The 27953-nt window shown below is 38.9% G+C and overlaps 1 protein-coding gene across 3 annotated transcripts in view; it reads left to right on the top strand.

Moving 5' to 3' along the window:
- LOC122799824 (serine/threonine-protein kinase 32A-like) overlaps positions 1-27953 on the top strand; it is a 1819471-nt gene that overhangs the window by 1344272 nt on the left and 447246 nt on the right. For all 3 annotated transcript variants that reach the window (XM_044069142.1, XM_044069143.1, XM_044069141.1), the window contains exon 8: positions 25461-25561. In XM_044069142.1, coding sequence (XP_043925077.1) covers positions 25461-25561 — 101 coding nt within the window. The remainder of the gene's footprint in view (positions 1-25460; positions 25562-27953) is intronic.

The following is a 27953-nucleotide window of genomic DNA, read 5'->3' as shown; positions in this document are numbered from 1 at the left end:
TATATATATATATATATATATATATATATATATATATATATATATTTAGGTTCAACGACGAATGCTAGGCTGTTAATCCTATGACACCTTTTTAATCTTAGCCATGTTTTCCCATTTGTAAATTATAGGATAATTACCCAGAGAATACAGTCGGGTTAACGTGGCAGAGCATTCTACCTGTCCAATAGGGGCATGGATGCCAGTCCACGGGTACATTTTCAATTCCCTATTCATTGGTTCAGACTGCATTTGAATAGGGTCAGTGATGACTTCTGCGTTACATGGATGGGAAACCTGTTCTTGAGCAGGGGTAGTCTGCGAGACACATACCATGGTGGTCTGCTTATGCTTCAAATGAGGTTAAGGCCCTTGGATTGGATATTTCTATGCTGTTAGACATGAAGTTCTATAATAAGTTAATCAGTACTGGATCAGATGACACCCTGTAAGCCATGCAGAGATCACCTGTCAGTTGCCTGTAGAAGATTGAGTCTGGATATTCCATGTTGTTACTGCTTTGTATTCTTTTTGTGGGGAGCCTCTGTAGGTGTTCCAGTTGTTGCATTTGTCTGGTCAGGTACATACTGAAGGAAGCATTATATTCAGTGATTGGCCTAATGAGGGCTTAGTACAGTGGGACAATCACATCCTTGGACCCGGATGCTGTAAGTTGCACAGTATAGAATGACTTCTTTACAACAGCAGGCATATGATGGCCAAAGTCCAAGCTACTGTCCACATGTATTCGTAGTTCCTTAATCATTGAGTCGACTCTTAGGAGGTGTATTGTCTGTGTGGTAATTCCTGGAGGGGGGGGTGACATTCCAAAGGATACTGTTATCCATTTTTTGGCATTCAGGTTTAGATAATGCCTTTTGTATCAGTTATTAGTTTGCAACAAGCCCTGTTAGAGGATATGTGTGTCCTTGTCGTGTCTGTGATTGAGCAGAGTTTGCAGTTATTTGCAAACATAGTCAACCAGAGGCCTTTGCATTAGTTTTGACTTCCAAAAAGCAGATGCTAAAAAAGAGCTGCCCCAGCACCAAGTCCTGAGGGACTCTTCTAGTGACTGACCTTTCTCTGAATTAAAACTCATATCCTGACTTTCTTTGTTCTGTGTGTGAGACAGCTATCCAAAGGGTGGCAAAGGGATTTACTCCTAGTTTTGCGAATTTGTTGACAGTACCCAAATGGGGAAGCATGTTGAATACTTTGACCAGGTCAAGATACATACTTGCATACATACAAGTATTTCAGACATGATGAATAATGCACTTCTAACCTGCCAATATACAGACAGTGTATACCATTTTGCCCTCATCCTTAACTTTGGTGATGTTCTGAAAACTAATTCTTTCCATGGCTTTATATACAATCCTAGTCAGTGTTATAGGTCTGTAGTTACCCAGGTGGATAACTGTTGCACTCCTCCATTCACTAGGTACAAATCCAACTAGTAGGCTAAGGGTGAACCATGATTTTAAAGGGCTCCAGTGGTCATGCATGCTATTCAATAGGGATCTTAAGATATTGTCAGGCCCCACAGGTGTTTTTGCTTTGGAGAATACATCGACTTGCTCTCTAGTGATAGTTGGGGGAGTTATGGCTGAGGGTACCTCCTGAGAGGTGTTGAGGGGAAGTGGGATGAAATTGGGGCTAAGCTGCTATATCCTTTGGCTCCATATAGGTGGTTATGTTTATAATTAGTTCAGCACATCGTTGTACATTATCTTTGAGGTCGCAGACATGACTGAAGAAGGCTTTCTTGATGCCCTTTGCTTTCAAGGCTATCTCTACCTCAAATATGGCTTTGGTGGACTTCATAAGACTTCTGAGTTACTTAGTTTGATGAGGGGTTTCTTGCCTTGGTGGACATTCTACTTCCAAGTATTAGCCACGATTTTTTTCTTTTGTTATACAAATTGTTGATGTTGGGATTACACCGGGGCAGTTTGTTCTTTGAGTTTGAACTGTGCTTTTTCTGGGCTGGTGCATTTGCCTCACTGCAGCTGTTTATATGATGGTATAGGATTTCTGTGACCCATATGCATGCATATCCACTGCATAGGCAGTGGAGTTCACATGGTTTGGGAGGGCATGACATTTTTCCAGGGTATATCACTCAGTAGTAGTCGTGTTGTTTTAAAATACTTCCTAAATGTTCAAAGGTTTGCTGAGGTCACAGGTTTTAGTTTAATTTCAAGGGATATGGCTTTATGAGCCAACAATACAAGTGAGGACGTTACATGTGGTTTTTGCAAAGTTTCTCCATTTTTGTGAGGATCAGGTCGTGGGTATTTGAACCCCTAGTGGATGTATGTACTTGCTCGTCCAGAGCATATGCATTGACAAAGTCTGGGAATCTGTGGGCTTGCACATTGGAAGTTGTGTATGTTTCCTAATTTATAGTGAAATAGTTGAAGTGATCCAGGAAAGTGTTGGGTTCCATCCAGAGTGACTCGAGTTGGTTTAGGAATGCAGTATTCACTGGGCATAGAGGGGGGACCTATAGCTTGCAATGAAATTGTGTGATACTTTGCTTATGGTGAGTTGGACATGGAGAAGCACAAGTGGAAGCACAAGTGGATCACACTGCTTGAGTAGTTTTGAGGTGTGACTGTTTTTGATGAATATTGAGACACCTCTACCTTTTGTTCTTTCCTGTGCAGTAGTTGGTCTAAATGTGTGGAAGATATTATAGCATATACTGCTGGGTGCTTCCTGCAGCTTAAACCATATCTCTATAAGTACACAGATATTTACATTCTCTGGGGTGAGGAGAGCTTGCAGGAAGTGGATTTCTTTTGTTTAGACTCCTGGCTCTGAACAGACATACCTTTACATTGTTCTGGGTAAGTTCTTCTATGCTATGTTAAAAGTTTTATCATATTGACATTGTCTATAAAAGCACTATGGGGGTGAACAAAGTTTTAGCCAATATTCCAAAGCATAAAGGGAATAGGCGCAGATCATCCCTGATGAAGCAGTGTGGTCTAACAATGATATCCTCACAAGCTGGCAAATGTTGTACACCCTTCAAATGACAACAAAAACTAAAACAATTGTTAAATTTAGTTATCTTCTATTCATATCGTGGCATTATCCTCAGAAAAGGTAGAATGCTGCTCAATGCTAGACTTATAACAGCCTGGGACACAGACTCCAAGAGCTGCATCATATTTCTCCTCATGTAGCCCAGAGATGTACCTCTCATGTCATTTACACCCACCTGTGCAATGACAAAGTCAAACATGATGCTTGCAATTCAGTGACCTGACTGCATACATGATTGGGTGTGTCCTGGCCACTGATAGGCAGCTGAACATGACCTCATTTGCCTTAGCTTAGTGAGTAGAACCTCTGTGTAACTCATGATGGAATTGCCTATGACCACAGCACTAGTCTGTGTGTAAGTTTGCCTTATTGGTTTATCAGTAGAGAAGCCATGAGTTGATACTGTATGTGATGATAGTGGATGCTGCTATAGTAGGATGTTGCCGGTGCAGCTGAGGATCCCGTTGTTATAACTATATCCAGGAAGCCTTGGAGGTTTGGGTAGATTACCTTTAAGAACCTCTGCATACTTTGGATCTATGTGCTTGGTCTTTAATGTGAGTGGTAGACAGAATATGATGATGTGTGTTTCTCACAACCTATTATGTAAGTGAATTGCTGTTATGTGAGATCTTTGTCTCCAGTAACAACGTATAAGTACATCTCTCACACACTGTATCTGATCGTATAAGAAGCAGGTGGTTGTCAATAAACATGCAACAATTGCTACATTGTCTCAGGATGTCGTTTCCACCAAGCTGACTATAGGGACATGAAGAAAGAGCTTAATCATGGTTTCAGATGTTACAAGGCAAATTGTACCAGGGGTTCTAGAACAGGTTCACCTGGATCCTATTTAAGTCAAACTACAATGTTTAAGACAAGTCTATTGCAGCACTGTCCATCTATGAGCAAACCACACTGATGGGGTAATTTAGGGGATTGTAGCAAGTTTGCATGGGTGCCATTATGGCTAAGAAATACAATCTTAGTGTAGTCTCACAAAGCAATGCTCTTCTACTGACCAACCAGGTAGTCATCATGCAACCAAGTACTCAGGAGATATCGGAGGCTGTTTTTTATTGAGAAAAAAGGCTTCATTGCTGAAACACAGGATTGAACCAAGGACCTTTAGGTCTTCAGTCTAATACTGTCCCAGCTGAGCAATTTCAGATCATTCAAATCCTCTTTATTAGACTTTCTTGCCTTGATTATCCAAGGCCTATATATTCAAAACTAACCTTTTGCATGCTAGCTCAGCCCACCCTTTTTATTTGGTTTTCTCTTTTTCATAGTATTCTTTCTTTATGTATCTGTTTATGTTCATTCTTTTTTTTTTTAAATCAGGCATGTATCTCTTTCATTACTGTCATTCTTTTGCTTTTTCTGTCTTTTTGCGAATTACCATTCTAACTTCACTATACTATACCTTGAACCTGTTATTCCTTTGCCTCCCTTTTATTTAATGGCTTGGTGCAATCCACCCTTGGAAGGGAAGCAAATTGTCAATTATAGCTAAATGTTGAACACAGAGCTGAACAAGTGACCCATCTTAGTACCAAAAGATTGCCAAATTCTGGTAATCACGGCCACACAGGTAGAAACCGCACTCTCCAAAGCTAAGAATACAGCATTCATGGAACCAGATGACATCCCGGACTGTGTACTACATGAACTACAAAATGAACTGGCACCTCACCTAAGTGTCATGTTTAATCATAGCCTCACCTCAGGCTTCGTGCCCACTGAGTGGCGCACAGCTACAGTTATCCCACTCCACAGGGGGGGATCCACCTTGGATCCCAGGAACTACCGCCCCATTAGTCTGACGAGCTTGATCTGCAAGTGCATGGAAAGCATTACCATGGAACTTATAAACAAAGACATTGGCAACCTTCAAACACTGGACCCCACCCAATTTGGGTTCATGAAGGGCCAATCTTGTCTCCTGAACCTGATTGACTTCTTCAAATCAGTCTCCAGAGCTGTGGACGAAGGTAAGGTGGTCCACACAGCCTATCTGGACCTCATCAAGGCCTTCAACACCATCCCCCACTCTGGAATCATAGATAAACTTACTAAGCTGGGCATAAATCCCTACGTCACTTGAAGGGTTGCCAACTGGCTTACTGACAGAACCCACACTGTAAAAGTAGCCAACAACAAATCCAGCTCCAGGCAAGTGATGAGTGGAGTACCTCAGGGTTCAGTCCTGGGACCGCTCTTGTTTAGCATTTACTTCTCTGAAGTACAGGCCAACACTAAGGGACTCTGGCTAACAAAGTTCTCAGATGACTGCAAACTGGGAGCCATTATTGAATCCCCAAATAATGTGGATATTCTACAAAAGGGCCTTACAGAAACATCCTTGGTGCCAGAGCCATGGGCTCAAGCTTAATGCCAAGAAATGTATAGTTATCCCCTTTGGGAAAAAAACATGTACCCATGAATTACCACATAGGTGGCAGTACACTAAACACCGAAAGTGTGATGAGAGACTTAGGGACACAGGTGGACAGTGGTCTCACCTTCGATAACCACATTGCCACAACAGTTAGGAAATCCTTCTATGTGGCACCCCTCATCACTAAGGGGTTTTCATCCAGAATAAAGGAGGTCATTGTCCCACTGTACTCATCCTTCTTTAGACCCATTATAGAGTACAGCACCCCATTTGGTATGTACCTCACAAGACATCTGCAACTGCTGGAAAGGCCGCAGAAATACTTCACTAAAAGAATCACAAGCCTAAAGCAGATGCCCTATGCTGACAGTCTGAAAATACTCCAGCTATACTCTGTGGCATATCGTCTACTCAGAGGTGATCTCTGCTTAACATACAAGGCCATGTCAAACCCTGAGCTGTTGGACATGCTCTACTTAAAGAAATCCCAATCCCTCAGAGCCACACAGTCCAGGGATCTAAACCTTGTCATCACAATGAACAAAACATGCTGGAGGGATAGGTTCCTGACCCAGAGACTCCCCATACTCTGGAATAGACTGTCCATACATGTCAAGCAGCGCACCTCTTTGGCCCTCTTCAAAAGGAACCTTGACGGTTGAATGGGAGATAGGAAATTCACCTCTGGGATCACGTCAGTCACCCTGCTAGACAGGGGTCCAGGAAAATAAATATTGTGGGAAGAAATATCCAGGAAATTATTATGGCCAGGCTTGTATAGGTCCTACGGCCGATAGCCTACTACCAACCTATGACTACCTGTACCCAGGCTTATATCAGGGAACACGTGTAAGTGAACAGTGCCTGCTGGTCTTTCATGGGCTGTCAAAAGTCAAGGAACAGCAGTTGACATCCATGTTTTACATCCACAAGAACACATGATAGTAGCAGCTGCAACTAATTACTCTCTCCTCCTCCATACTACCCTTATTAATTTCAAAGCTGTAAGGTCAGCTAATCCACAACAACCAAACAGAATCTAGTAGCTCCCTGATTTGAGTCCACCACCTAGGGCTCCTTGGGCTCTTAGATGGGATTAGGCTGCCATATCAAGGAAGTAGCAATGTAATGTAAAACAGTCCCACCAGTCCTACCCAACTACTCCATGACTCTGGTTGAGCCCTAACATACTTTTAATACTGACTCCTCATTAATCTAATCACCAGTCATATTATTTTATTACTTAAAAGTAATAAAAATCTGCAAGAACCAAGATAGTACACTGGTTAAAAATCTTTAATAACGCTAGTAGTTTAGATACATCTGCATAAAGCTTCATCAGGCATAAAATCATTCCAAAGAAAAAAATCACCTTTTATAACACAGTTCATCCCATAATTAAAACCAATTAGCACATGATCATTACATTAAAATACATCTTAAAGGCACATATTTATTTAACCTGATTTCGTAGTTCTTTCAAAATTGATTTGATGCCGAGGTTATCATTTAATAGTGGTGGCATTTGAGCTTGAAAATATATTATCCGTTTAAGCTCTTCTTTTTCTGTAAGAGTTAATGAATCACCCCCTTTAATGGGTTCATGTATTACTTGCAAAATAATGAACTTAAAGTAACATGTTTCACCAGTATCATAAATATGTTTAGAAAGTGCATTGCCTTGAATCTTTCTACCTATATCCAACAGATGATTCCCTACTTTCTATTTGTTTTACCAATGTAATATGTGTCACATTTGACACGTTTATCTGTATAGATAAGATTCATGGTATTGCAATTTCCATATGCTTTTAATGCAAACAAATTGTCGTATACTGGATGTAAGATGGTTTTATGTGTTTTAAATGTGTGTACAATGCATACAGTTGTAGCATTTTAAGATATCCTGCTTTTAACTATTCACTACATTTGTAGCCTTGGTTGTTCCTTATAATTTCTTTTTCAGATTGCTTCATCATTTATATCCCAATAGCTGGCATACCCCATATTATTCTTAAGCTCAGGTATTTGGTTTGCAAGGGTCCAATAACCAGAATTTGCTTGAACTGCACAAGCCTGCTCGTCCTCCAGGCAAACACCTGCTATCCTTTTCCCTAGCTCACCTCTGAAACTCCCTGCCACCTCTTATTTGTACTACAGACAACCACTCTACGTTTAAGACCCTGCTTCATTCCCATCTCAGAACCCTCTGGGAATGTTCCTGCTCTCATCCCACATGACTCACCCTTTCTTTCCCCATTTCTCACACTCCTTTACTTCTCTCTTCTCTTCATCACACTGAGCGTCTCTGACTATGACCATCTTCATGTTTCTCATTTACTCCTACTCTTGCTCTACTTTTTTTTCTTATTGTCCCTCCCTTCTTACATTCAACAATTAACACCCCTTATCCCCCATCCTACTTTAACTCTGCTAAGATTTAATGTAAAACTGTAATGTCAACCCTGTATTATTTCACATTCTAACAAATCTAACAGGAATATGCACCAATGGATTTTTCTTATTTTAATTGACCTATTTATGTGTGTGTGTGTGTGTGTGTGTGTGTAAGTTTACCTTTTGCTTTTTTGTGTATTTTCACTGCAATCGTGAATTTTTTGTCATGTTGTGTAATACCATCATTCTTCAATAGTATTACATAAATGTAAATGCATTGTCTTCGTATAATATTGTTGTTCATGGAGCTTTTCTCTCCGGGACTCCATTGAAAATGGGCTCTTCTTGGCCCAATGGACTATCCCAGTAAACAAACTGTAAAATAAATAAATAAATATTTCCTAATTATATTCTTTATTGCTTCTGTGTTTCTATTATAAGTCAATATACATCTAGGACTCCTCTTCAGCCAGTTCTAGGTGTGGTATGAGAACCCTCTGAAAAAATGGTTTTAGCATGTGAAGCATGCTTATTGCTAATGTTGTGCTATATATGCTTGACATCATGTAAATCATAACCCCTTTGCACAAAATCTTGTAATAGGCCTCTGCATTTCGAATGCATTGTAGCATCCTGTGTATTATACCTAGTTATTTGTAGCATCTAATTTGTGACTATGTTCTTAAATATAAACAGAGGGTGCATGCTAGTTCTATGCAAATAAGTATTGTATTTTACATCCTTTGTAGACAGCATACTGTCAAATCCACCTAGTTGATTTTTCAATATTATAATGTCAAGAAAGTCAATGTTAGTCTTACTAACAAGTTTCTTAAACTTCAAAAAACATGTTGTATTGGATATGTAGTTGAAAAATTGTTCAAACAATGCTATATTACCTTGTCGTATTAAAAAAGGTCATCAGTAAACCTTTTATGAAGCAAAATATGTGCATGAATGGTTTCACATCTTCAGCTAACACAAACTGCTTTTCCCACATATACATGACAATATTAGTGTATGTATTTGCTATGGGCATACCCATAGCTGTGCCTCTTAGTTGGCTATATAAGCGTTTTTAAAAAATACAGATGTTTTTCATGAATACTATACTCAAAAATTCACATTCTGTCAATATTGGCTTTGTTAAAAGTTGGTAAAGATAACAAAAATATGTTCTTATAAATTTGTTCCCATCAATACTGGGTATTGAAGTAAACGGGGAATCAACATAAAGTGTAATTAAATAACAATTAGCGAGATCTTTACCATAAGACCATTCATACAATTGGTGCAAAAAGTCAGGAGTATCTTTTACAATAGCAATTTTTAACTTTCTAGTCTCCCACCAGGACACAAGTGCTCTTCATCAATTGTATTCTGCTTGCTGAGCACACTCAAGCAAATCTGCAGTGTGCGGCTACCACCCCACCAATACAGTATAAGAAGGAATCAGTACTGCAAACTAAACAAGGATATACACTGTGAGCCTCAAGAGCAGGAGCACACTCAAGCAAATCTGCAGTCTGCGGCTACCACCCCACCAATACAGTATAAGAAGGAATCAGTACTGCAAAACTAAACAAGGATATACACTGTGAGCCTCAAGAGCAGGAGCACACTCAAGCAAATCTGCAGTCTGCGGCTACCACCCCACCAATACAGTAAAAGAAGGAATCAGTACTGCAAAACTAAACAAGGATATACATTTTGAGCCTCAGGAGCATGGTCAGTCCACCCAGGCATTCTACTTGTATGTTGTATGAGAGTAAAGCTATAACATTAGCAGTATTTCTTAGTAGTTTTCAGCGTGCTAATAAAACTGACTGTTGTAGCCTTGTGCCCCCCCCCCCCCCAGCTAGTGCAGTAATCCTAACTGTCCACTTAGACAGTATACATTTGATTCAGATCCCTGTGACTAAATTAACCATCAAGCAGCCCTCTCAGTGCTTTCTGCCTTAGTTTGTATCACTTGGAGGCCCACCTGTTTATTTGCATCTCTATACATTCCCCTTCATTGCTACTGTATCTCCCTACTCTAATCTGTGCACAAACTGGCTACTAATAAGCAAGTCACTGTGAAGGCACACTCCCAACCTTAATAAACTTTGCTGTCTCTTCTCTCATTCACTTTACAGGTAGTTTGAATTATTACTTACCCCCTCTGAGGCCTTCACTGATAGAGTTCCACTGATTGCCTCTCTGGTTTTGCTGGTTTCTTTGCATTCCACCTGGTTTACACCCCTTGTGCTATCTCCCTCCCCCAATACTAAGTCTATATTAGAATCCTGCTGAGCATGGAGCCATCTTTAAATTTCTAGTTTCCCACCAGGACACAAGTACTCTTCAGCAATTGCATTCTGCTTGCTGGTAAGCCATTAGACCTCAGGAATGTGTTTAAAGTGTTCAGTTTTGTAAAGTAATACTTACTTTTTACTCTTGTCTTGGTGACCTCTGCCCTGCTCCATTTGCCCTCGCTAACACTTGGGCTCTCTCTGCTCCCCTGCCCTGCCCCCTATTCCCTCCTGCCCCCACTACCTCTACATTTATAGTAATCACACCCACACCCACAGCTCTCCCTCACATCACCTCCACCAATCACAGCTCCTCAAGTCAGATCACATTATACCACACCAACTTGCTCCACCACAACATACTCCCAACCACTCTCATTCCCACTAGGCATTATTTACATCACCCACACTACTTACCCATCCACATATACTGCAACCCTATAATTCCTATCCAGAACCCACCTAGAACCAACTTAAACTTTATAACCATGACTATCACACAACTAAGTCTAGTCTGTCTTCTCATAATTCTTTATAACACCACAAGTTATCACTCTAGCACTATCCCTAAACTTGGTAGCACAACACTACATTATGCATTCTCATATACAGACACAGCACATTATAATAATATCCACCCACAATTGTTCAAGAACTACATAACAGACCAATTCAGAACTAAACACATATGCTCTCATTCCTACTCCAAAAAAACACAATACTTTCTCACACTCATCACCAAATTCCAACATCTGTATCACCATTTTAACACCAGGCTCACCATAAGTTGGGATATCCACCCCAACCCAGGCCCAAAACCATCCTGTCCAACACAAACTGCTCCAACACAAATGTCAGAACATAACACCCCATTATCCTCATCCCTGAGCAAATCAACAACAGCAGCAAAACCAACCATCTTTTAATGCTAAATATTAATATTAGAAGTATCAAAAATAAAATACGTGAACTCCAGGCCACAATAGCACACTACTCCCCTGACATAGTTGCTTTAACAGAAACCTGGCTAAATAAAAACAGGTAACTCAGAAGTTCTCCCTACAGGCTACAATATCATTAGACAAGACAGACCACTTTGTAAAGGGGGTGGAACTGCCTTACTGTACAAGTCCAACTTAACTATATGTCAATTACAAAACTCCTGCCCCTCCCCCAATAATTGGGACATACTTATCTCACAACTTCAACTTCACCCTTAAAAGGTCATCACCCCAATTGTGATCTATATTCCACCTGGTAATACACCTGCTAGCCTTGAAGACTTCTTATCCTGGTGTTCTTCCACATACTCACAAGAAACCCTTATTCTGGGGGATTTCAACCTAGATTGGTTCACCTGCATATCAGAACCACCAAGTAATCTAATAAATCTTCATTGCTACCAGTAGCCAGTCTAAATTCCAACTAGATGTGATAAAAAAATCTAAAAGGGAATCCATCCTTGACTGGGTCCTAACTAACAACCCCACATTGTACCCCCACGCAGGCAGTCTCCCAGACACCTTAAGTGACCACAACATAATATAACTTATACGTAGTAGAACAAGCATATGCAAAACCACTAACTATATATCCACTAGAAACACAAAAAAATTCTCTCCTGAGGTCCTCAATACTTTACTGCGTAACTGTAACTGGACCCCCCCCCCCTAAAAACCCTCCCACTTGACCAGGCTGTAGCATATTTCAACAAAACATTTCTACAACACCTAGACACTGTCGCTCCATTGTGCAAAATCAAGGTTAGAACCTCTACAAACCCGTGACTCAGTAAAGAAACCAAACAAATCCTCAAGTCCAGAGACACTGCATGGCTTTACTATCAAGAAAACAAAGAAACAGAAAGCCTAAGTACCGAGAACTGAGCAACCGTGCAAAAAAATGCATAAGGCTTGACAAAAAAATCCTACTACACGACATTACAAACTAAATACCAACACAACCCCCCAAAAGTTTGGAAAAATGTAAACCAGCTACTAAAATCCACCCAAAAGGCTACCCCCAAACCAACCACCCCTGACACTAAAGTTCCCATCGAAATACAATTCACCTCCCACTTTGTGAACTCAATTCTATCCTTAGTATCCCAGGACAGTTCCTTCCTCACTATCCCCCTCAACACAAATAACACTAATACAAGCTTTACCCTCAAAACAGTTTCCACCACTTCAATCAAAAGCATGCTCTCCAAACTAAAAACCTCATCAACAGCAGCCGACCTACTCCCCAGCTATTTCTTGAAACTCACAGCAGATGCTATTGCTATCCCAGTCTCCACTCTCATAAACAGATCAGTTGTTGAAAACTATGTGCTCAAACTCTGGAAAATATCCTATGTTACACCCATACATAAAGGTGGGACCTCCACTGAACTTAATAACTGCAGACCCATTGCTTTACTCTCCCCCCTGGCCAAAATCCTAGAAAAATGCATCCATACCCAGGTGCTAAAATATCTCCTAGACAGCAACATCCTGTCACCTACTCAGCATGGTGTCAGACCTGCCCATAGTACCACTACAGTCCTCCTCTGCTTCACCGACACAGTAAACAGTCTCAAAAATGAAGGCTTGCAGGTGTCAACTCTTTTTTTTTGGATATGTCCAAAGCATATGACACAGTCTCACACCAAATCCTGCTAAACAAACTAAACCAATATCACCTATCAAATTCCACTCTTACCTGGTTCCAAAGCTACTTAACTGACAGGTACCAAGCTGTGAAATGGCAAAATTCTCTCTCTCCTCAGCTGCCCATAACTATAGGAGTCCCACAGGGTTCTATCTTAGGACCACTACTATTCAATTTCTTCACAAATGACCTCCATGCCTCCACACAGCATGCATCTATCATTCAGTATGCAGATGACACTACCTTAATCTGTGCTGCACAAAACATTCCCACCCTCCTGCAAACAACACAACTAGCATTCTCTGATGTTGAAAACTACCTTACCAAAGTCCCACTTATCCTTAATCCAAAGAAAACTCAGCTTATGATTATAACCAGTTCTATCAAAAACACTGATAACAGTCAATTCACTATCTACTCCACAAATGCTACTCCAATCGCTCCAGTGGCACAGGCTAAGCTATTGGGAATAACCATAGACTCCACCTAAAATTTGATAGGCATATCAACTTAACTATTAAAAAAGTACATGCCAAACTGGGATCACTCTACTGTATCAAACTATTTCTTACCAACAACACAAGATCAGCCATTGCCCGCTCCCAACTTCTATCCACCCTACTCTATGCATCTCCCATTCTGACTAATCTCAACAAAACTGAACTAAGCAAAATGGACGCCTGCTATAATAGAATTTCCCGCTTTGCTGCAAATTGCTCATATAGAACTCATCACTGTACTGCTTTGAGACAGCTCCACTGGCTTGAACTGCCCAACCTCCTAATCTACAATCAGCTGTGCCTCTGTCATTCGATCTATTACCAACCCAAAAAGTGTCCTGCCCTCAAAAACCTAGTACAACATCACTCAGCCAAACGGCCTCTTAGATCATCAACCAAACTACTACTAGAAGTCACCAACAGCTACAGTAGCTTTGGAGATGTACTATATAGTAGTTCAGTGGCTAAAAAATGGAACTCTGTCCCCAATAGCATTCAAAACACATCGTCCAAAGCCTCATTTAAATATCTCAGCAGGCAACATCTCAAGCAAAGGTGGCAGTGCCATGATTGCTCCCCAGGCTAGTGAAAGTGGATAAGGTATACATACTAAACCTAGAGTACTTGATAATAGTATTCAGTCTTACTCACAAACACTGGCTAATCTACAATGTATGTACTGTACCTGTGTACTATGTATGTATTCTACCTATTTTCCAAATTTCAGCTGTACACCACAAATCTATGAATTACCTTTATTATTATTAAATTAATATTTTTTGTTTGTTCTCTCCACTGTAACTGTTGATGTGCTGCATACCACTGTAAAAGCATGTCTTTTGTCATTTGTGTGTATACTGATCATGTCTAAATAACTAAATGTCTGTATCTGTAATTTTTCTATGTGGAGCTTTTCTCCCTGAGCCTCTGCTGAAAAAGGGCCTTTTCGGCTCATTCAGATACCCCCTGTTAACAAATGTAAAATAAAAAATAAATAATAGTGTTACAATTTTCAAAGCCAGCTTTGAATTGTTTATCTAAATACTTGGATAAGGGTTCAGTGACCCATCCACGAGCTGAAACTATTGGCCTCATTAGTGGCTTGGTAAGTGAGTTATGAATCTTGAGGATTCCATAAATTAATGAAATTCTTGGGGCAGTGACTTGAAAATAACATAATAATTCCACATCTATCTGCCCTTGTTAAGTGCATGTCGTACAAAGCATTTTCTTCTAATCACCCCCATACTTTCTCTTTTTGTAATTTTTACATATTCATCAATGTTATCTAGCCTACATAGCATATTGTTTACATAAAAATCAGCAAACAACACTGCAACACCTTCACCCTTATCTGCATTCTGAATTACTGTATGACAATTATTTACCTGCAAGTTAATTGCTTGCAGTTGCTCATATGATAAATTGTAATATAGTTTTTTTATGTCTAGTCTTACAAAATTCCTATATCTCATGTTCACCAGCTTTATCAAAGGCTTTATCATATGGTTACTAGTCGATAATAAAGTACTTCACCATCTAGTTACCTCTGATTCAGTCCCACCTTCGTCTCCAAATAAGATTTTTAAATTAAGTGGCCTAATAAAATACTTAAATTCAATAAGGGTCTGTGCAGTATCCAGAGATCTTGCTGGTATGAAAGTGAGACCCTTGCTCAGTACATCAGTTTCAGTATTAGTCAAAACATATTGAGATAAAGTGAAAAACAGTTTATCAGTTAATTTCTTGTCTGGTTTCTGGTGATTGGATGCCGGCTTGCCTTCCTGCCTGTCATGTTGCTCCAATAACTTTTGGTTCTGATTCTTGGCTCTGGTATAGGAAGTGGTTGTTGTTGTAATTGGGTAAAATCCACTGGATCAAGAGCTGAAACTATGTTCAGGTCTATAATAGGTTGTTTATGAAAAGAGATGTGTGGTTCTGCTACAGGTGATTTTGGAATTTTGCCCAATTGTTCCTGATAATGTGTGATGGTTCCTCTCTTTGTACTGGACCATACAAATACGTTACCAAGTTTGAAACCATCGAGGTCCCTTTTTTACTTGTGTTTCTTGGTTTCAGTAAATCTATTCTCAGAAACTAAAATGCGATCTATTGTTTTGCATAAGAGGCTAGACTGAATATTCTGTTCAATGTTAGCAACAAGTTCATTATATAGCCACTCCACTTCAATTTTTAATTCTTGTTCGATTGGCTCAAAGTATAAATTCATGGCTTGCATATACTCCAGTGAGCAGCTAAGATTAATAGCTTGCCATTGTTTTAGTGACTCAGGGTATTTGTCACAGTAAGTGGGCGTCTTCAATATACGAAAACCCCTTGGCACAACCTTTTATTGGAGATATGCCATGAAGTGGAGACATTACAGACATTTAAGCATTTGTGCTTTTTGTTCAAATAAGTCCAAGTTAACTCTAAATTGTTGTAGAGTATCAACATCTGGTAACATTTTCACCCAGAATGGCTCCAGAATCAATATCCATTAAAAGAGGGATTGAAGTAATATCAACAAGCTCCTGAACTGACCTCAGTGGTCTAAAGTCAAGATGAACTGTGTTATAATATGTGATTTTTTTCTTTGGAATGATTTTATGCCTGATAAAGCTTTATGCGAGAGTATCTAAATTGCTAGTGTTTTTAAAGATTTTTAAGCATTGTACTATTGTGTTTCTGGTGAATTTTTATTACTTTTGGAATTTGTCTTTTTTGATCTGCCTGATTTATCTCTATAGGTATATCATGTGTACATTATTTTGTTATTTCTTTCTGTATCTCCTCATTCTACTTGCTCTTAGCACTTATTTGGTTGCTATATTTCTTCTCTTCCCCAATTCATTCAACTTCTGTCCTACTTTATTACTTGATTTGCACCAAAACAAACAAGCAGGTCTCTCACCCAATTTCTACAGTCTATATTACCAACCTGTGTCCTTGTTTTCCACCATCTGTCTATTCTTTCCCCCTCTTTACTTCCTCAGCTCATCTATTCATTCAACATAATGTATTTTTGTTTGTAGCTTCTTGCTCCGCTGCATTCTGTTTCTCTGCTCTGTCTTTCTTTCTCCTTCAATGGCATGATGCCACATAGCCTAACCCTACTGAGATACCCTACATTTAACAATACTCCTACTCCCCTGCTGCTGTCTGCCATCCCGACAAACAATGTCATGAACCAACTGAAGTGTTCTATCATTTTGTTCATATGAATCTCAACTCTCCCTGTTCAGATACTGTTTCCACTCAAGCCATGCCTTACCTGTATTTCTACTCTGTTTTAATTGCCTTGTAATAGCCAGCAAAATCCTGGCCTTTTTTTTTTTTTTTTTTTTTTTTTTTTACCCATATCCTACCAGATCTTACATACTGATGTTTCATGGTATACCTCTAAAATATGCTTAAAACATTCCCTCCTTCACTCCTGGATGCTTTTATATAGCCCTCTTGTTATTAGACATTTCTAAGGCATGGCTTCATAGCCATGTGTTTGATTATAAGAGTGTCTTCTTATGGAGTCCTCAGACTGGCCTGCTCCTACCGAAAGGCATAGCCATCCTTTGTAGTGAGACTTTCACTACTGTATTATTTGTGTACCCACCAAAATTCTCTCATTTTATCTGCATTATACCTGATGTTGTAGATAATAATTGTCAACATCTGCTTGTTGCTTGTTTGTATTTTCATTCTGATTCACCCAAAGAAATAACTGATATAGTTATGTGCTATCAAAACTGTAGTGTTTTAACCTACCCGTTATTTACTGAACTGTCCTTAAACAACAGCCCCATCTGGTGTTCTGTGTTGCCACTATTGTTCCAGTCATTCTGCCAGGGTGTCCAGAAAGGCTCTTGATTCTCCATTTCCAAACCTTTTCAGTGCAGAACCAGGCTGATGCATCATCCCAGACCCACCACCAGTCAGTGCCCTGGCTTTGCTAATTCCCACGTTTCTGCATTGATGATCATCATGACTTATCATGATGGAGCTGAATTGGTGAGAAGAGTTTCATCATCTCCTGCTATCAAAATCTGTCTAGCTACCAAATCATTCAAAATAACCACTCGTTTCAGGGTTTTACCTATAAATTGACTTAAGTATTTCATAAAACAGGTTTATTTAGCTTGGCAACTCTATAGTTTGAGTAAGAAAAGGAAAAACATTTGTTATTGCTATGGCTAAAATAAAAAAATGTACCCACCATTTTACTAGCAAAGATCTCTCTAAGGCCTTCTGTCTCTTATGGTATGCAACATAGTATTTTTAATCCAACTTTTCCTCCTGTATTTAAATATACTAATTAATTTGCTAGTGCTTGCCTGTTAACAGATTCCAAAACATTTATATAGGTTCATAGGTAGTTACCACTGATCCAAGTAATTACAGCCCCAAAGGTCTTACCAAAATCATAGGTAAAGTCATGGAAAGAATCATCATGGATATGATAAATGAGGACATAGGTAATCTGCAAACCCTGGACACATCACAGTTTGACTTTGTTAAAGAAGGTCATGCATATTAAATGGGATGGATTTTTTTGAGAGGGTCACCAGTGCATTGGATGAAGGTAAGACTGTGCAGAGACCTTACCTCGACCTGGCCAAGGCTTTTGATACAACACCTCACTCAGGAATTATAGAAAAGCTCAGTAATTTAGGTATAAACCCTTTTATCACCCGCTGGATAGACAGTGGGCTCACTGATAGGACCAAGAGTGAGGCCACCTCTACCCAGGGCTCAGCATTGGGCCTGCTCGTTTTTGGCATATATTTCTCTTAAACGGAAACAGATGCTGAATGTTTATGTCCAACTAAGTTTGCAGATGATTGCAATCTGGAGGTTATCATCAACTCCCGTGCAGACACTAGCATTCTTCCAGAAGGTCTGCCTCTGACTTAGAAATGCTGCCAAATCCATGGTCTTAAACTTAATGCTAAGAAATGCATGATTGTACCCTTTGGGAAGTCAACCATCCATGCTAATTACCATGTTGATAATACACCCCTAAGAGTTGAGCCAGTGGTCAGGGAATTGGCTAAGCATGTACTAAGAGGATTACCGGCCTCAAACAGATGCCATATACAGACCGTCTCAAAAAACTCCAGCTCTATTCCATCGTTTATCACATACTCAGAGGTGACCTCTGCCTAACATACAAAGCCATGTCAAACCCAGATCTGTTGGACATCCTACACTTAAAGAAACCCCTGTCCCTACAAGCCACACACTCCAGAGACCTAAACGTTGCCACCACAATAAACAGAACATGCTGGAGGGATGATTCCTGTCCCAGAGACTTCCCATGCTCTGGAACAGACTACCCAGTCATGTCAAGCAAAGCTCCTCATTAGCCCTCTTTAAGAAAAATCTCGACAATTGGATGGGAAATAGGAAATCCACCCTGGGGATCACTTCTGTGGGTCTGCTAGACAGGGGCAAAGGAAAATAACTTTCTTGGGTGGCAAAAGCCAGGGAACTTTTTTGGCCAGGCTTATATAGACCCCAGGGTCAATAGCCTAGTACCTACCTATGAACCTATGTAGGCAGTAGCCTTACCTTCAACCACCATGTGACCACAGTGATGAGGAAATTCTTTTACATTGTGCAATTTATAAGTAAGGGTATGGCATCTAGGTCCAAAGATGTCATTATCTCACTGTACTTCACCCTTATCAGACCAGTCATAGAGTATAATGCTTCCTTTGGTATGTACCTGACCAGGCAACAAGTGCGATCTCAGAGGTTTTGTAAAAAAAAAAATACAAGATGTAACAAACCTGCTTCATGCAGAGCACCTTAATGCCCTTTTCCTCTAATCAGTCTCCTATAGATTGCTGAGGTGTGATCTATTCCTTGCTTACAAGGCATCCAGAAACCCCACACTTATGAATTTGCTACATATTCGTAAGTCAAAGGGTACCAGAAATACAAAAGCTAGGTATTTGATTTTTGTCTGTGACTTAAACACAACATGCTGGAGAGACATATATATAATCAGAGATTGCACCTCCTATGGAACAGGCTTGCTATCCATGTGAAGCTGAGTTCACCCATTGCTCATTTATGTACAACCTAGACCAGTGGATGGAGAATAAGAAATTTACACTGGGTCTGGCATACATCTCCCTTAAGGACAGAGTTAGATTTTAAATGCCTGGCCCTCAGTGTCCTGCTTGGATACAGGGCATCACTATTCTTTCAGGAAGACATGGCTAGGCTTAGAAAGGCCCCCATTGGGTCATTAGCCTAGTAACAGTCTATGAATCTATGCGATCAGGAGACCATTGATGACCTTAAGCTCAATTTTTCCAAATTGCTCCAGAGGAGTAGGTGGTTAAGTGACTTGCTTAGTTACACAGGTGTCAAAGAGAAACAAATCCAGGACTACAGAAAGTAGTATGCTAAAAGCTCATAACTGAATGTGACCAATCATTTAAATTTAGCTTCACTGAAACTCAGGATTTTACTTTCAATAGGAAGCTCCTCCTTACATGAGAGTCCTACACTGGTATCAGCCATATAAGAATTTCAAGTCATCCATTCCTATTAAAAGTAGCAAAGGCTTGAAATTATCATGGTGAATCATTATATAGCAGATTTATTTATTTATTTATTTTTTATTTTACATTTGTTGACCGGGCTAGTCTAGCTGGACATATATCCGTTTTCAGTAGAGGCCCGGGGAGAAAAGCTCCAATTTCATGAAGTACGAAAACAATTTACAGCAAAAAAGCAAAGCAGATTACAAAAGTACAATGGTAGGCTTGTGTAAGAATGTAACAATCAAAAAAACAGTTAGCAAGCACAAGGCAAGTTAACCAAAGACAGCTGGTTAACAATACAAATTTCCGGAATGCAACATACTAAAGTTAGCATAATAATAACTTATAAGAAAATATCACAAGATGGTCAAACATGCAGAAGGAAGATAAAACAAATTGTTTTAAATGTAATATAAAAGAAGTAGCTGGCATCAATTAGTTATATAATTTAGAGGGACAGTTAGGGGATAGTGAGGGAAGGTAGGAGAAAGGGAGAAGTAATTTCAGTCGGGTTTAGTACAAGGACAAAGCCACTGAGTTTTAAGATATTCTTTGATGTGTTTTTTGAATAGGGTGTGGAGTTTAGGTTAGTTATTTCTTGAGGGAGCTGATTCCAGATTTTCCCAACAGAGTTTGCAAATAATGAGTCACCAGCTTTATTGTATGATTTAGTAGAGGCTACTAGAAGTTTATTAGCAGAGCGTAGAGTAGCTAGGTTCTTATAAGGTGAGATAAGTTTTGTAAGGCTTGGGGTAGCTTCTGGGTAGTGAAGAGACTTATGAACGATAAGTAGTTGCTGATAGAGTAAGTGGTTATTTAGTTCTAACCAATCAAGTTGCAAGAGGTTGAGACAATGGTGAGTTCTAAAGGGAGTAGCTGAAATGAATCTAGATATACTATTATAACAGGTAGAGAGTTTGGTCAAGTTATTCTTTGATAAGTTAGTATATATAGCAGTGGCATAGAAAACGGTAGAGATCAGGTGGGTCTGGGCAATGGTCTTTCTAGCTGCTGTGGTAAGAAAGGGTTTAATTCGGTAGAGAGTACCTATTTTTTGTTAACTGATTTAATGGTGTTGTTAATATGGTCATCAAAATTAAGACGGTTATCAATAGTTACACCTAGTAGGCGAGTGGTCATATCTGGGTTAATACAAGTAGCATTATTAGAGGAGATGGTAAAGAAAGGTGTGGAAGATTTGTGAGTAGGAGTGAAGAGAAGAAGTTTTGTTTTTTTGGCATTAAGAAGAAGGGAGTGTTCCATAAACCACTTTTCTACATTGTGGAAGACTGTTTGGGTGAGGGACTGGAGGGAGGACACATTATTAGCAGAACAGATTAAAGTTGAGTCATCAGCATACTGAATGCAGATGGCTTGAGGTGTATTCATGTGTAGGTCATTTATAAATAAAGAAAAAGAAGGGGACCTAGAATAGAGCCTTGAGGAACTCCAATGTTTACTGGTAGTAAGGAAGAAAGGTTGTTTTCCCATAGCACTGCTTGTTGCCTGTTTTGGAGATAGCTCCTAAACCATTGAAGTGCTTGTGAGCCAAGAGAATATTGATTTAGTTTATCAAGAAGTATGTTATGGTTAACCATGTCAAAAGCTTTTGACAAGTCTAGAAATAGAGCAGAGGAAAAAAGATTGTTGTTTTATTGTTATTTATGGTGTCTGTGAAAGAGAGGAGGGCAGTTGTAGTGCTATGGGAAGGTCTGAAACCATGTTGACAATTGGCTAGTAATCTGTTTTGTAGAAGATAGTTGAGAAATTGTTTGTGTATGCATCTTTCCATAATCTTTGCTAATGGGGAGAGTAAGGCAATAGGTCGAAAGTTTGAGAATTCAGTAGAGGAGCCACCTTTATGTAGAGGAATTATATGAGATATTTTCCATATGGTGGGAATTTTCCCCTCAGAGATAGTCCTATTAATAAGTATGGATATGGGGTAGTCTATAGCTTCTGCAGCAATTTGTAGGTATTCGGATGGTAGTAGATCAGCAGATGGAGTACAAGGTTTAAGTTTCTTGAGAAGTTTGTAAATAAGAGATGTAGCTACAGGTTGAAGGTGAAAGGCATTCAAGGAGGTGCTAGGGGTATTTGTCAAGTTAACTGTGGATGAGGGTAATGAATTAGCCAGGGTTTGAATGACTTCTGTAAAATATTTGTTAAGGGCATCAGGGATCTTGGTGGAATTGTTAAGGTTAAAGCCTGAAGGGGTAGGAGTAGTTGGATGTCCTGGTTTAAGAAGTGTGTTAATACTTGACCAGAACTTTTGAGGGGTATGTTGAGTGGATTGTTGAAGGTGTAGATAAAATTCCTTTTTGTCTGTAAGAGTATCTTTCTTAGTAGCATTTCTTAATTGTTTAAAGAGGAGGTGATCTGATGGACATTTGGTAGCTCTCCATTTAGCCCACATTCTATTTCTCAGGACCATTTTATTCTTCGCTTTGTCTAGTTAACCATGGTGCTGTTTTGGATCTTATCCTAGTAGAGTGAATGGGAGCATGATAGTCAAGGATCTGTAGAAAGTTTGTATTAAAGTAGGCCACTGCCTCATTAAGTTCAAGGTGAGTCAGTGGTGACCAGTCACATGCTTTTAATTCAGCCAGGAACTTTTCTGGATTGAAGAATTTTTTTGAGCGGGATGTCTTGAGTTTATGTGTAGTTGGGATATGCAATTTTTGTCTAATAACATATGTGAGCATATGGTCACTAATATTATCTGGAAGAGTTCCTGGTGTGTAGATGTCAGGGTGGTTGTTAATAAGGATCCAATCTAGAGTTGTTTCTTTTTTATTAGGTTTGTGGATTCTAGTTGGAGTGGTTATTAATTGAGAGAACCCATGGAGGTTTATGTGGTTAGTAGGGTTTGTAGTTGTTTGTGGAACAAACGTCCTACCTCTGTCAGGTCCCTTTCATCATTATTCATCTTTAAGAACCACCTTAACTTGAGGTTACAATCACAGTAGATCAGCAGGGGTGTGGTCGCATACTCCTTCCCCATCCCATTATATTACTTAACCTCCTGCAGCCTCCTTTGCCATGTCTCATAGCTTTACGTCTCTGCACCAGATGTTGATGTTATTGAATGGAGACATATCCCTACCCTACTGTAGATTTTACCAGGATATTGTTTTTTTTTTTGTGATTTTGGATTAATTTAGTTTTTGCTACAATGGGAGCAAAGACAGATGCAGTGGTGGGCCTTGAAACTGAGATTTGGGCTATTTTTTGCTGAAGAGGGCTTATTAGAGTTCAGATATACTTATGTCTGTCTTCAAAAATTTAATATTATGCTGTGAAAAGCTCACATAAAGCCTAAATGCAATGTTCAGGTACTGCAAGAAAAACATAGATGACGAGAATCGACATGTGTCGGTTTTAACGTAACATGGCTAGTTGACACAATATGACTAATGTGTTAACTTTCACATACGTGTCTGCATTTTACGTAGATTAAATTAATGCTGGCTTTCAAAATTGTTGTATATTACCCATGCCAGTGCTACCTGGGTAATAATAGTTAAACAGTAATGGCTGCTTTTTAATAAGTTAAACTGTCAAAGCATTGTTCATTAGTTTCTTTTTTTATTGTATTTATTTTTATGTATGTTATAATTAACAACAGAACACCTTGGTTTACTGCTAAACTTTAGTAGCGTTGTCAAGCCAAGGAAGATGCCTGTAGAAATGGGAATAGTGCACTCTTTAGACGGGCAAGGAACACACTGATGAAAGAAATCAAAGTGACTGAAAAGAGCTACTCTGAAAAACTGAAAAAAAAACATTTTTAGCCAGTGATCCTGCATCAGTGGGGAAAAGTTTGCAAGTATTACAAACTACAGGAAACCATCCCCCTGCACTGCAGCTAATTACCAGTTGGCTGATGACTTGAATGCTTTTTACTGCAGGTTTGATAACCTAAGGCTATGAATGACACTGTGCCAGCTGTCTTTGTTCAGACTTATATGAGTCTCTCTTTCACACATTCTCACATTCATCCTGCATTAATTGTCTCTGAGGAGGATATGTGTAATTTTTTTAAGACAGCACACTAAGAAAGAGGCAGACCCAGATGGGGTTTCACCCTCTTGTTTAAAAATCTGTGCTGATCAACTGGCTCCTGTTTTTACTCGAAGTTTTAATAAATCACTAGAGCTTTATGAAGTTCCCTTATGCTTCAAACCATAATGCAGTTAATATAGGATTGTAATATATCTTACAACATCTTGACAACCCAGGGACATATGCAAGGATTCTGTTTGTGGACTTCAGCTCTGCATTTAATGCAGTAATTCCAGAACTTCTTCACTTGAAAGTCTCACAGCTTTCCACTCCTGCCTCCACCTGTCAATGGCTTGCCAATTTTCTGACCAATAGGAAACAGCAAGTGAAACTGGGGAAATTTATATCTAGCTATCGCATAATCAAAACAGGAGTCCCCAGGGATGTGTGCTCTCCACATTGCTATTCACCCTCTACACTAATGACTGCACCTCTAAGGACCCCCTCTGTCAAACTTACTAAATACGCAGATGATACAACTATCATCGGGCTCATCAGGAATGATGATGAGTCTGCATACAGATGGGAGGTTGAGCAGCTGGTCCTTTGGTGCAGGTAGAATAATCTGGAGCTGAACACTCTTAAAACTGTAGAGATGACAGGAGTTTTACTACAATATCACCCCCCTTTATATTTAATATGGCTGTGTCACTTGTGGAACTCTTCAAGTTTTGGGGCTCTGTAATCTCCCGGGACTTGAAGTAGGAGACCAATGCAGGGTCCATCATAAAAAAGGCACAACAGCAAATGTGCTTTCTGCGACAGTTGAGGAAGTTCAACCTCCCACTGGAGCTGTTGATTCAGTTCTACTCAGCAGTCAATGAGTCTGTTCTCTGCTCATCTATAACAGTGTGGTTTGGATCTGTGTCTAAACACAAAAAAAATATGGTACATGGAATAGTCAGGTCTGCTGAAAATATCACTGGTGCTAGTTTGCCCTCCTTACATGACCTGTACTATTACAGTCAAGAAACAGACAGGGAAAATCAGTACCGACCCTTCACATCCAGGCCACCATCTGTTTGAACTATTTCCCTCAGTCAGGCATTATACATTAATATGCACCAAAACAAGCAGATATAAGAACAGTTTTTTTCCCACAAGTCATCAAGTTCATAAATGGTTAATTCAGCTTATTAGGCCGGGCATTCTTTTTCCCAAGCCTCCGAGGGTTCTGCAGTATTGTTCACTTATTGTTAATACTTGTTTCTTTCAGAGTTCATTTCAGTATTTCTTGCACTGAGTTGCACTTTGTATGTATACATGTATGCATATTCACATTTCTCGTCCTGTTTTTAATAGTTGTATGTATGTCGTTTATGTAATTTGTACTTGGATAGTCATTGAAACCTGAGTAAAGTTCCTTGTATGTGCACATACTTGACCAATGAATGTGTTTCTAATTCTGAATCTGATTCTGATTTATTTACATACTACAGAGTATAGCCACTGCAGGAATATTTCTATCTATGCTGCCCTTCATTTTTTAAACCGCTTTCCTGAGTACAATATTAATATGATACTATTTTTTGCATTCTAGCACCAGAAATATTTCAACCGAAAGAAGAAAGAACTGGCTACTCATTTCCTGTTGACTGGTGGTCTCTAGGGATAATGGCATATGAGCTCCTTAGAGGCCAGGTATTATGATAACTGTTTTCTTTTTCATTTATATCTATTGCCAAACCATGTACATTATGTACATAAAACATATTGTTAATTCTTTGGGATTTTCAGTCTGATTTTGGTAGTAAAAGTCATGACTAAGAATGGACATAAAAAGAATCACAGAGTAGAGTTATGAGGTGAATGAGCCACTGACAGATGTGGTTGTGGTCTTAGGAAGCAATGCAGTGAAGGTGGAAAAACAGAGCATTTTAACATAAAACATTACCACGAGTGAATGATTAATCCTGTATATTAACTTGCATGATACTGTTAACTTATGCATAACTGTTCCACAAAAAGGCATCTGTTGTTGTAGTTTAATTACTTAAACATTCGTGTCATTGGTGAGCCCCACTGCTACTGCCTAAGCTACCCACTCCCTATAACTGCTTCCAAGTTAGTACTCCTAGCATGGTGTGAGCCTGGGCTCTGTATGTGGCTTCCTTAACTGTACAGCATGAAACTGCTGGTGTTTTATGTACATTTATGTTGTTTGCCAAATGAACTACTGGGTTCTTTACCCAACACATCTACCTGTGTCACTGTCAGATTTGTAACAGTACCATTTTGTTCCTCTTATCTTTGCTGCTGTTACTTTAACATGCTCAGTTATACACAGGACGCTTCTTTTCATAGTTGTTATGTGCATCTTTAAAAGCCTTCTATGATGTTTCTTTTGAACAAGGATCTTGCCTGAATTGTTTTGAACATTTTGGGCAGCATGATATGAAGTTTTTCAACCACTTGGCTTGATACTGCATTTATTATTTAATGTCTGTCAACTTTGATCGCTTCCTGTACATAATTTTTCTGTTTGTTTAAATTACCTTTCTTTTAGTAAATTTCTGTAGTTAATTTTATTATGTTTTATCTGCAGCGGCCTTTTGGAAATACATCTTTATGAATTCACATTGTGTTATTTATAGTGTTTCATGCTGAGCTTTTCCTCAGACCTCTAATGAAAATAGACCTGCTCATGTTGGACAAACATGATTGTCAAAAATGCAAATGAATGAATGAAGAATTTTTCAAAGTGAGCACAGAAGCCTTAATTAATGGACATTCAAACAGCATTAACAAAAGACTGATTTTAGTCGGAGTATTGTTAGCTCAGTACTAGGAAACATACCTGTCTCATTTCTACAAAATATCAATGTGCTAAGCATAAATAGAAAGCAACTCTACACAAGTTGTTTACCCTTACCTACCTATTCATTCAAAGCAAGTGACTTTGAAAAGAGGACAATCTACAGTGTCGATCCTCCTGTATACCTCAGCGTTAAACTATGAGAATGTCAACATGCAACTTACATTTTTTGCACAGAGTATATAGGTCAGCATGTATGGTGTAGCTACTCTATGATGCAGCTAAAAGTATTAAACCTAAAATCACTGGGGGTGCTTTTATTTTTAATAAATTGCATGTTTTGCCATGTTCTTAACTGCACAGCAAACCATGCCGCTTGCCTGACAGAGTGCAATCAGGCTATTATTGACAACATGAACCAAAACAAGGAAAAGCTGCACTAAGATGCCAAGAGAGAGAATGTCTTACCAAGTGTCCTTCTAATAGCTCAGAGCAAGCTAAGACAGAGAAGAGATCCTTAGTGTATTTTTGCTGAATCAGGCCTGACAAGTACATTTAAAAGTAATTTTTCAAAAGTTAAATGTCATTAACATGAGTGGATAAGGTGAGATAGAAAGGTCCATAAATAAAGATTTGTTCTACAGCCTATTTTGAATTTGAAAGACATAAACATGAGCATTTTACCAAGTTATTGCCTATTGCTGTGTGTCATAAACACAGTAGTTTTTATTGTCAGTTGGTACATGTTTTGAAAACTAGTGTTTGTTAAATACTAGCATTTTCTCACAGACCAAGGAGCAACAGTCTTCTTCTTCAACAACAGTAAATTGACTAAAACAGAATATCAATGAACAAGCTCAGAGAAAGGACAAAAGTTTCTAAAGTAGTTATTATTTTGTACATCAGAAAAAGATAGGAAATTAACTAATGAAATAAAAAAGTACATTTTTCATCAGTTTTACAAAGTCTTTAGTTGTTATAGATGTCAGAGAACTCACAACTTCAGAGACTATCATAATAAAGATACCTTGATGTGCTTTGTGTAATGCTTGTGGTGAGAGAATACTATTATTATTATTGCTCTTACTATTATTGTTACTATTATTATTATTGTTATTACTGTTATTGTCACTGTTATTGTTCTTACTATTATTGTTACTGTTATTGTTATTGTTCTTACTATTATTGTTACTGTTATTGTTCTATTATTGTTACTATTATTATTATTGTTCTTACTATTATTGTTACTGTTATTGTTATTGTTCTTACTATTGTTGT

This window comes from Protopterus annectens, chromosome 4.part0 (assembly GCF_019279795.1).
Source record: "Protopterus annectens isolate FY-2018-M chromosome 4.part0, PAN1.0, whole genome shotgun sequence".
NCBI classification, from domain to species: Eukaryota; Metazoa; Chordata; order Ceratodontiformes; family Protopteridae; genus Protopterus; species Protopterus annectens.
This window is presented reverse-complemented; position numbering and strand designations above follow the sequence as displayed.